Source organism: Mytilus californianus, unplaced genomic scaffold, assembly GCF_021869535.1.
Source record: "Mytilus californianus isolate M0D057914Y unplaced genomic scaffold, xbMytCali1.0.p SCAF_14, whole genome shotgun sequence".
Taxonomy (NCBI): domain Eukaryota; kingdom Metazoa; phylum Mollusca; class Bivalvia; order Mytilida; family Mytilidae; genus Mytilus; species Mytilus californianus.
In genome coordinates this window covers 36,766,289-36,778,788 of record NW_026262626.1, presented here as the reverse complement: position 1 = coordinate 36,778,788, position 12,500 = coordinate 36,766,289, and the positions used below count along the sequence as shown (strand labels likewise).

The 12,500-nt window shown below is 32.0% G+C and overlaps 1 protein-coding gene across 10 annotated transcripts in view; it reads right to left on the bottom strand.

The window, feature by feature from the left end:
• The window catches only part of LOC127724635 (E3 ubiquitin-protein ligase rnf213-alpha-like), a 1,011,139-nt gene that overhangs the window by 158,395 nt on the left and 840,244 nt on the right, over window positions 1-12,500 (bottom strand). For all 10 annotated transcript variants that reach the window (XM_052231639.1, XM_052231642.1, XM_052231640.1 and 7 more), the window contains 3 exons: window positions 11,680-11,981; window positions 5,807-6,069; window positions 161-391 (listed from right to left, as the gene is read on the bottom strand). In XM_052231639.1, coding sequence (XP_052087599.1) covers window positions 161-391; window positions 5,807-6,069; window positions 11,680-11,981 — 796 coding nt within the window. The remainder of the gene's footprint in view (window positions 1-160; window positions 392-5,806; window positions 6,070-11,679; window positions 11,982-12,500) is intronic.

Sequence of the window (12,500 nt, the reverse complement as noted above, 5' to 3'; positions counted from 1 at the left end):
GAAAACAAGGAACGAAGAGGAAAAATGGAGTAATAAAATTGAGAATGGAAATGGGGAATGTGTCAAAGAGACAACAACCCGACCATAGAACAGACAACAGCAGAAGGTCACCAACAGGCCTTCAATAAATGACACAGTGAACGAAAAATTTCATAAAAACCTTAGTACAGCAGGTCGTCTCTTGAAAGTATCCAATTCCAACTTGAAACTGTCAATTCCCCACCATACTGGCTTTTCATCTCTGTGATTTGTACTCGCAGGTGCTGTCTGAAAGGGTTGATATCGGCCTTCTATATAATGTAATGTAGGTAAACAGTACAACCATAACCGAAATGGCCTTTCTCCTCGCAACAAAGACTTGACAAAATTTAAAAGCCTCTCTTTCAACTTCCTGCAAAAAACAAAAAAATGTAGTTCCGCATTAGCATTTTTTACTAACTGGAATGCGTTTTATTGACTTTCTTATATTCTAATATGACGTTTTTTCATACGCTTTCAATACACACCCGTGGTAAGATACGAATCTATTGATATGTCAGTTGATATGCAACTGCATCATGTTCATGATTTGTTTGGGTCGTACCAGTCTTACTCCCACGTTGAATGTTTTAATGAAATACTTACCCGAGCACAAGCAGTGTAAAGAACGTCATTCAAGGAGAAAATGCATGAATGTGTAACTAAAATATGTCAAAACATGAAAACATAAATAAACGACGATACCTATTTGTTGAAAACTTATTTTTTCAAATAGAAGTGATAAAATCATTAAACTGCATCCAAGCCTGTCTTAATATGTTATTGTAAATCGTTTTAGCACGTCACAAATTCAGTTTACGTCATCAAAAGTAATAGTAAAATGTCTAACATAAAGGGCCAAGGCGTTGCAATATTAATACAAGCCTAATGAAATATTTCTTAAATATTTTTATTTCCAACGAACACTTACACCCAGTAAATTACATTCCAATTTAGTTCATACCTCTAAGATTAAAAACTCATTCTCCCATTTGCAGAGTTTATCATTGACCCCTTATACATTTTTCAACTACATGACATTTGGACAAACTTTGTATAATGCTTTCATTCTTTTGAGATGATAAAACAGAGTAATAATAAAGCATATTTATGTGATTATTTGCGTAAAATGTCATTTAAAATGTAATTTGCCATTATTTATTTTAGATTATTTGATAATTTTTTGTGATTTTGACATCATTCAGAAGCTGGTTGTTACCAGCTATAAAAAATATTGACATGTAATGGTTGCTGTTTTGTCCTGATGTATAAATATAGATTATAACATGGCATTTTTCATATCAGCCCCTTATCAGCCCTAGGTCATGATATCAGCCCGAGAGCCGACAGGCTCGAGGGATGATTTTGACCATGGGCTGATAAGGGGTCTGATATGAAAAATGACATGTTATGTTCTTTTTATCATATACTTCAGCAAAAGACATACAGACAAAAACTATTTTTTAAACTTTGAAAAAATGCATTTCTTGTAATATTTGTTTTGTATTTTATAATAATATATTGTTCTGATTCCCAGTAATTTTTTTATCCAACTTTGTTGTTTTACACAAAAAAGTACCATTGATGTGTTTTTTCCGGATTTAGCCGAATGACGTCGAAATGTCAGGCGATAGCAAACAGAAGCAGTTGATATAAAACGGAAGCAGTTGATATAGACCGGAAGCAGTTGATAACAAAAGTCATATCACACGGCTAAAACCGTAAGCAGTTGATAACAAAAGTCATGTCACACGGCTAAAGCAATTCTTGAAATGTAATGAATAAAAATATGTACAAATTAGTTTTATCATGGGATACAATTATATCATTATTTTCTATAAGCATATGATGAAAAGCCGTTTTATATGTAGTTTTGATTTTATATAAACATTTTTGTGATCTTCATGTATTGATCATCACAAAAGCTGATATATTTATGTTAGTCATTTACAATACAAAACACTTAAACACCTTTTTGTTAGCCTTGCGACGAAAAAAAAACAATAAATGCTATATAAAGTCTATTTTTAAATGAAACGACTTGCAACAGAGATGTCCTTTATATCAAGTTTATCGGTACATCAACAGTACGGGATTAATTATCAATTTAATTTATTCCATTATTCAAAACTTTAAACGATTGATTGAACAGAAATATTAAAAACGTTTTCCGCCGTTTACATATATTTCATCTACAAAAGTGTCAAATAAATGTGACCACAAATGCCTTGTTTTAATCATCATTGAAAGAATGCCTTTTATAATTTTATGATAAATGTATATCAGAATAATATCTTAATATTTTAACTACAGATTATTGTTTTCCCCGTTGCTCAAATCTGACATGATTTATGACGTGTTTTTTTTTTAAAGACTCGAGGGCTGATATTGACCGAGAGCTCATAATACATCTGATATGAAACAAATGACATGTTATGATCTTTTTATCATATGCTTCAACAATGGAGAAAATAACAGTTTAATATATTGATCCTCTTAAGTGGTTCTCAACTAGAAGTTTAAAACGTGAAAAGTTTACGAACGTTGGACGCCAAATGTAATACATCCGATATGTAATATTTCTGTCATATGCCTCAACAGAGGAGAAAAACAACAGTTTAATATATTTTTATATTGACGATAAAAAACATTCAACAAAACATAATGAACACTGTTTGGTAAGGTCAACATTTGTAAAGTAACTTTCTAAATTTTGCTGGAAACTTTGAAAAATGCATTTATTGTATCATTTGTTTTTTACATTCTACATGATATCTTTTCCTGTTTCATAATAATTATTTTGTACCCTATCCTACTTTGTTATGTTTTTCACTGAAAACGTACCATTGAGGTGTATTTTCCGTAATTTGCTAAGTAACGCCCGAATGCCATGCGATAACGTTACGAAAAGGCATGTGATAATAGCCAGACGCATGTAACAAATTTTTCATACCAGTCCGCTAAACACCATTTCGGAAAATATAGAATACACGTAAATTTCATTGTATTATTTTTTACGCAGCAAAAATCCTGCAATCTGATTGGTTAATTACCCATGTGTAAATAACACCCAACCCTTGATCACCCGGGGGTAAATAAAATGTTGCCAACAATTCCAAAAAATTAATATTTTGCAAAATTTAAGGAAAAAATATGCAAAATAAAAAAAAATGAAAAAGTGAAAATATTTTTTTCCACAAAATTAAAAAAACACCAAAAATTTCCAAATGTCATGAAAATAAAGAAAATTTAAAAAAAAATATTTGACAATGCGCCGCAACATCGGTATTGAAAAAGTTTTGCACTGGAGATTTTTCATTAGCATTTTTCAACTTTACATCCCGGTTTAAAAATGAGTAAAGGAACGCTTCATAAGAAATAAATCCGTTATCTTGGTGTAATCAGGGGTGTACAGAATTTTACACCGGTGTAAATTTCTGTACACCCCTGATTACACCAAGATAACTAATATTATCATACAGTAAAACTTATAAGTTATTTACTCTAAGTATATAATAAATATTCATATCACACTTATATCTAATTATTTTACCTACATATTGTTATTTTCGTTGCTCACATCTGATATGACTTTTTGAACATAATTTTCTTAAATTCTTTATTTATATGTCAGCATATTATAAAGAAACTATGGTTCAAACTCCTTTGGGTAAAATTGTATTTCAAATATTCAGATTCTTTATGCATTATTTGCCTTTAAATGCTTGGGTTTGACCGTTCCTGATGAAATAAATTTAGTAAGACGCTTCAGTACTCACACGCTTGATAACACACTAGGTATCATCAGCTCCCAAGTCAGTACTTCAGAATTGACGTGATTTATAACAAACATTTCTTAAACTTCAGTTCATAAATTAGAAATTATTCAGAAAAAGTTAAAACTCCCTCAGGCACAATTGAATTTCGTGGGATTTGGCTATTATATTAGGTCCTTTTTGGTCATAAAACTCTTTGACTGTTACGATTTTTATACATCCGTGGCTTTCAAATATTCGTCTTTGTTCCTAATGAAAATTAAAATTAATTCAGAAAATCGCATCGGATGTAATTTATAAGGTGTTGTTTTCATTTTTAGTACCGTTCTTAAATTTGTCGTTGATAACTTATGCATAGCGCATTTAAAAACTGAGTGAACAGGTCCATCTGGCAATATTGACCATTGATAAATATGGCTAGTAGTTTTCGGGACCTTTTAGTCATATAGTTCTTCACATATTAAGGTTTATACACATACTACGCTTTTAAATATTTGGGTTTGAGTGTTCGTAAATAATTTAAACCAGAGAAGCGATACAAACGCACAGCATTTATGATGTTCATGAGGCGACATTTACATTAAGAAGAACTAGATTGACATCATTGCAAGTCCTTGAGGTTATCATACGACCAGTAGTCAGTGATTTGGTACTCACATGATTTATAACTTACCCTAAAATTATTATTTGATAAATTAGGAAGTAGTTTAAAAACAAAGGTTCAGTCTCACTTGGACAAAGTTGACATTAGATAAATACTAGTTTAAGGTCATGCAGCTCGTCGGGTATTTATACATTATTGGCTTTCATTTCAAAGTTTTACGCTTGAGTGTCCGAGGTGTATTTATATCCAAGAAAACACGTAGAAAGAAAGAAATTTATTAAGTGTTTCATATGTTCTGTTGATCCCTCTAAAATTATCAGATTCAACGTTTTAAACTGAAAATAAAATCATCAAGATCTCCAAATAAGGTATTTGATGCTTTTCCGTTAAGAACGCAGCATCAAGAAGTAAGAGCAAACACTGGTCGGCTCGGATATAGAATAATGTGGCCGAGTAAGGTGACATGTGTGGAATGTTACTTTGTGAACTAGCACGTTAGAAATCTGGCTCCGCCTGTCGGTCTAGTATGAAGCAAGGTAAATATTCGAATAACATTAACATTTTCTCGTCTTGAATATCCTTATTAATTTGCCGTTGGACGTTAAACAGTCATCCATCAACCATCCATCATTATCATCATCGTATGTCATATTAAAATGCCTTCCGGCGAAATTGACACAAACACAACCAAACATTTCATAAAATGAACAGAGCAAACGTTTTCTGTTTGTATTTAATGGTTTCTATTTCAGAAGGCAATTTGTCTTTATCGGTAATAACATTTACGTTCTTGTAAATAAATTTAAATCTAGCTAAACATGTATTATGCACACTAGCGATCGTACATACTGCCGATACTAATATTAATTAGGTCGTTTTTTTCAGGCTGTATATGAAGTCTTTACAATGAATGTGTACTGGAATATATCTAGTTTTGGGGAAACATGATTTGCTTATGAGTTGTAATGTACTTTAACTGGCATTTTGTTACTGTGAGTTCTTTAAGATCGGTAGTCAAAATTGTATATAATGATTCATATTGAGACCAGAGAAAAACTGTATAAATGAAAAGCCACAATCTATAATATAATAAATGTATAAAAAAAAGAACGTTTAACACAAAACAAATATCCCTTGTACTGAAAATATAACTGGAAAGTTACAATTTATCTACAAACGTTAATATAATAAATCTATCAAATGCATACACCAATTGTATGTCATTCGCGTAATGACTTTGAGACAATGTTATTTAGCATATCAATACTATTAAAACAAATAATTAATTGTGAAAAAGGAACTTGTTAATTGTGCAGTTATGAGCGTTTGCATCAACAAGCTTATATTTTCAGAAAACTTGTTGCATGTTAACCAATTAATAGTTAATATTAGCGCTAATTATTCATACCCTTCTAAACTTAAAAAATTCTTCTTCAATTCCTGCAAATCATTTGAACAGGTCTGTTTAGTACTGATGTTCGGTAATAATGCTGTGCAAAGGTTAGATATAACTGATACATTTAAAACCACTTTATAATAGTCTTGTAAGAAGACAATCGTTACTGCAGCAGTAACATTGATGCCAGCTGTATCTAATCTTGTATTCTGTTTTTCGCTTTGTTTCTTTTCAACTAGCAATGCGATTCCCCTTTCTAAATACTGTTTAAGGCACTGAAAGATAAACATTACGTTAACTGAGAGTTCGGTTTTCATTTATCAACTTCTTTTAATTGTTTCAAAATTCCGTACGTACACAGAAAAAATTAAAGAATCTTGGTGAGCAGGCTCACATACCCCCACGCCCCCACGTTGTCAGTTGTCAAACAAAATCTCACTAGAATCCTAAGTTAAAAGACTCATAACTCCTCCAGAAGTCAACTGATAATAATTTCTTGTGGATATGCACATTTACATAGTATGTCCTTATTATCTACAAATATTCAGGAAATTCTATTGTGTGGTTTCAGAGGAGTTGCGATGACAAGAACAGGACTGACGGACTGTAGTATATTGAGGCCAATATGTTCAGAGGTGCATAACTCCTAGAAAAAAATTGAATCATAATTTCCTGTCGATATGCACATCTACATAGTATGTCCATATTATCTACAAAGTTTAATGAAATTCTGTTGTGTGGTTTCAGAGGAGTTACGATGACAAAAAAAGGACTGACGAACTGTAGTATATTGAGGCCAATAAGTTCAGAGGGGCATAACTCCTAAAACAAATTGAATCATAATTTCCTGTCGTTTTGCACATCTACATAGTATGTCCTTATTATCTACAAAGTTTCATGAAATTCTGTTGTGTAGTTTCAGAGGAGTTGCGATGACAAACTGTTGCAGTAGTATATTCAGGCCAATAAGTGCAAAGGGGCATAACTCCTAGAAAAAAAAATTGAATCATAATTTCCTGTCGATATGCACATCCACATAGTATGTCCTTATTATCTATAAAGTTTCATGAAATTCTGTTGTGTGGTTTTAGAGGAGTTGCGATGACAAGAACAGGACTGACGGACTGACGGACGGACGGACTGACGGACAGACAGACGGACTGGTCAAAAACATAATAACCGACGCGTGGGGTATAAATATAAACGATGTATACACGTTCATTTTCTATTATTACACTTTCTGTTAGAAGGATGTTTATTTTGGCACCGAGTTAAAATAAATTATATCGAAAAAAAACGTTCAATTGTCAAATTGTCAGTACATCAGTCGTTCATAGTATTCGTTCGATCTGTTGATTTATACTATCGAACAGTAAAAGACAGATCAACTGTTATCTACATCCGACAACTCATGTTTAAAGAATTATATGCTGTACAATCTGTATTAAAAAACGCTGTCGTCTGCATGGATTACATTTAAAGTTAGTTCAGAAATGTCTTCATTTTAATACTTCAGGTCAAAGAATGAATATTGTCAGATGTTTTAGATACTTCTTTGCTAAAAATTGACGGTCATTATGACTGAGAGTACAGCGGTGAAAAGAATTATAAGGCAAAATAGAACCGTTAGCTGTAGACAAAACGTTTTATTTACACCACTGGGTCGATGCCACTGCTGGTGGACGTTTCGTCCCGAGGGTATCACCAGCCCAGTAGTCAGCACTTCGGTGTTGACATGAATTTCAATTATATGGTCATTTTTATAAATTTCCTGTTACAAAACTTTGAATATTTCGAAAAAACTATGGATTTTCTTATCCCAGGAATAGATTACCTAAGCCATATTTGGCACAACTTTTTGGAATTTTGGGTCCTCAATGCTCTTCAACTTTGTACTTGTTTGGCTTTATAACTATTTTGATCTGAGCGTCACTGATGAGTCTTATGTAGACGATACGCGCGTCTGGCGTATTAAATTATAATCCTGGTACCTTTGATAACTATTTACACCACTGGATCGATGCCACTGCTGGTGGACGTTTCGTCCCCGAGGGTATCACCAGCCCAGTATACGTAGTCAGCACTTCGGTGTTGACATGAATTTCAATTATATGGTCATTTTTATAAATTTCCTGTTACAAAACTTTGAATATTTCGAAAAACTAAGGATTTTCTTATCCCAGGAATAGATTACCTTAGCCGTATTTGGTACAACTTTTTGGAATTTTGGGTCCTCAATGCTCTTCAACTTTGTAATTGTTTGGCTTTATAACTATTTTGATCTGAGCGTCACTGATGAATCTTATGTAGACGAAACGCGCGTCTGGCCTATTAAATTATAATCCCGGTACCTTTGATAACTATTTACACCACTGGGTCGATGCCACTGCTGGTGGACGTGTCGTCCCCGAGGGTTTCACCAGCCCAGTAGTCAGCACTTCAGTGTTGACATGAATTTCAATAATATGGTCATTTTTATAAATTTCCTGTTACAAAACTTTGAGTATTTCGAAAAACTTACGATTTTCTTATCCCAGGAATAAATTACCTTAGCCGTATTTGGCACAACTTTTTGGAATTTTGGGTCCTCACTGCTCTTCAACTTTGTACTTGTTTGGCTTTATAACTATTTTGATCTGAGCGTCACTGATGAGTCTTATGTAGACGAAACGTGCGTCTGGCGTATTGAATTATAATCCTGGTACCTTTGATAACTATTCATAGATAAGTAGATATAAAAACAAACGGAAGCACCTAAATAGTCTATATTCACGGAAAAAATGTGAAAGAATTGACAAAAAACAAACATTTTCCCTTGTTTAATGTTAGCCGGATGACAACAAATGCAAATACCTTTCAACAATAGATAAGTGTAATAATATGACAGACTATTAATCATCTTAAGTATATAAAATTTGTGAATGATTGATAAAACATATTAACACACTATTCCAAATACAAAATATACTAAGAGATAATATTCGACAACAACTGCAAGGTCACTTACGTGAAAAGGGCATACATAATACGGTTAAGTAAAACTAGTTTTTTTTTATCTCAAATTTTCTACTTTGAAATCTTGATCAGAATATTGACAAAACAATGACAAAAAGAACACTCTAATAAAAACTAAAACAGGAAATGCACTCAATTTCAAAACAACGGTAAAATAAGTACCATAACATAAAATGTAAACAAATTTTTAGTTTTTCTCGCAATTACTAAAAGCGAGCTCAAAGTACTTAACCTGCAGGCAGGAAATCGTGCTCCCCTACAGCGTTACAAATGTTGCTGCACTCATATAAGACGTGCGCATATCGAAATAAATACGAAATTACAATGTTCTTTCAAACTAGGGAAGGTTATCATAGGGATGGAAAGGGCGTTCCGTTTCATTATAAAAGATTATGGTATGGGTATTTCCATGTAAACTTTAAATATCGAAGTCAATGTCAATCACAAGTCAGTTTACTTTTTTCCAAACGCATATCATTATTATCAAGGCAAAACGTAGACGGTTTTATCAATTATATTTATCCAATTATTGTTTTGTAATTTATTTATCAAAAACCTTATTATAGCAACTACAAAAGAAATAGATAAAGACAGATTTATGAAAAGACCATTTTAATTATAAGTGACTCAAGTAATATCAATCAAGGTAAGTGTGCACCATAAAGTTAGTTGACAAAAGATTTTCAGAAAATAATTTAGAGGAATAATAAAAGTGGGAAAGTCAGAACTTTTGTTTGTTTGCAGAGTATTAGAAATTCTGAACGTTAAACAGCCGTGCGCTGAAGCAGAAACGACGTTAAATGTTTATCAGATTTATTTCAATTTGTTTTCATTGCGTTAATATTTGTCTTCGACTTAGGAGCTTGAATAACCCTTCCGCCTCCAGTTTTTTTCAAGAAATAAGATTGTATTTACATGAGAGAAATGAAGTTCAAATGCAAGAGATAATGACATAAAGAGAACGGTTGTAGAATTATTGCAATACTAATAGAGTAGACCATTATATCTAATACAACAGCCAGATTCAGTCAATACATTTTAGGCTAACGAAAAGATAAGGATTGAAGAAAATGGGTTTTGCATGCATGAAACTATATCTTATCGTTTATTTGTAAGGGAACGCAGACAGTAACGGATACAGTTTAGAGGTCTTGAAGCAAAATCGCAGTTGAAAAGGAAAATCAACCTCACATCTTTTCACGAATGCATATCTTTGAGAGATAATATAAAGGCCTTGCATTTAATTAAAGTAGATGGAAAGTCTTCATTTGCCACAGGCGTCAATGCCAATTTCACCAATTATCTTTGATAAAATAAAATAGGTGATAATTTTTTTCTCAATTTTAATTCGTTTAATTAACAAATATTTTATACACGACATTATCGAAATATGTTTTCTTTCTTTGTCAGTGACATATGATTCTTCAAAAACATTGAATAGACACATAGACAAACAAAATAATGTCTAAACCAGAGCAAGATTTATACGGCAGTATTTTGGATATGTCTATACTTGCAGAAAACAAACATAACTTTGAATTGCTAGGTAGAATAGATTAGCTTTAAAAAGCTAAAATTAATTCTATTTCATCGAGTTATTTTTCATCTATTAGATGAACGTAATATGTATTATGAATAAGCAAATAATCTTCTGAAGCACCACTTTGTTTTCGCCGACCTCCCTCTTTATAAGGGTAGCGTAGTGACTATGAAAGGATATACAATTAACCAACGATAAACACAGACATACATATCAACAGAGAGAAAGTGTTTTTTTTTTTTTATACTTTGGATACACCTCTATGTCCTTGTGTGTACGTATTAGCTATTTCATTGTCAATCATTTCACATATCCTTATCCTTATATTTCCAAAAAAGTACAAACAATGATGATGTTCTGAATATAATTGAACATAACAGATTACCACTTATACCATACTACACTAACTAATATCGTGTCCATACGTTGCACAAGCCTCCGTTCTATAAACTTACACGAACAGTGCAAATCATCAACGGAATTGTAAAAATGAATATTGCGTAAGAATTACAAAATACAAAAAACGTTTAAACCCGCTGCATTGTTTGCACCTGTCCTAAGTCAGGAACCTGTTGTTCAGTAGTTGTCGTTTGTCGATGTGGTTCATAAGTGTTTCTCGTTTCTCGTTTTTCATATAGATTAGACCGTTGATTTTCCTATTTGAATTGTTTTACACTAGTCACTTTGGTGCCCTTTATAGCTTGCTGTTCGGTGAAAGCCAAGGCTCCGTGTTGAAGGCCGTACTTTGACCTATAATTGTTTACTTTTTACACATTGTGACTTCGATTGAGAGTTGTCTTATTGACACTCATACCACATCTTCTTATTTCTATTATAAAAAGTGATAAGGGTTCAACTATGCCAATGAATTCAAAAATTGTTACTATGCTACAATAGGATTGATGTAATAACTCCTTAAATTTACTAAAATGGTTCAAAATAATTTGTTAAACATAATAAATATTTACTTTTACATTATGCCCAAAAAATTAGTATCAAATTCAGACTACAGAAGTTTCCCGAAGTATTGTAGCATATTTACATCTTTTGAATGCTTCGAAATCACTAAAATTGATTAAAGGTTTGCTCACCACTTATGTTCAACTAACCAGAAATCAAGTATTAAACCTAAAACTTTGTTAGTCAGTTCATATAGAACTACCATTGGACCAAACACGGTGAAACTAGTTATCATGAAATGCAGTGTAGTGATAATTGGATATAAATAAACAGATGATGCATAAAGCAACATAATGACTGTGATCTTAAATATCGAATTCAATAGAATTTAAATTGTTAGTTAAAATGTTAAAAGCTGTGAGATACTTACTGGCTCTGTATATTTATCATAATCCATAAAAGAAGGCCACAGTTTTTCTCTTGACCAATAATTCATCTTTAAACAATGGTAAACATCTCTGACTCTATCTATGAGCTGTTTGCCATTTATTCCGCCATTGCAAACAGTTTTCCATTCTGGTAAAAAAGTCTCAAAGGAAAGACTCACATCTTTTCTCAACAACTTTTGATATTCCTCATTGCTTTTCCAAAAAAAACCTGAAACGTATGATAGCATACCCTTCTCTTTAACTAATTTTCTTCTCACAACTCCGTCAAACTGGTGATGAAAGTCTGAAATTAAGATAAATAATGTGTTGAGGAATATGTCTATCAATTGTTTGAGTTCATATGATATGGATATAGCTTAAAATAATATTGAAAGTACAATGAGTGAAAAAGACCAATAAGCGGAATGAATTATTTTCTTTATTCACAGTTATATAATTTTTGAATGTTAAAACCAATCCTACATCTTTAATTCTTTACTTGATTAGATTTATAACTTCCATTATTTATTTTTTTTTTTTTTTCAAAATTGTTTCATGTGTATATTCAATAATATAATGAATCGTAACTTGATACTTATTTGATAAAATTATGTACAATAAACTGTATGTTTAGCGAATTCTTAGAATGAATAAATTTGTTGAACAATTTTATTCAAACCATGGACAAGAGCTGAGGAGCCATGCATAGAAAGAACTTAGACAATTCTTTCTGACAATCATCATTTTAAGGATTTTTTACCACAGGAATAAATTTCGCTAGCCAATAAATACATACTAATGGACATTACTAAATAAAAGTTAT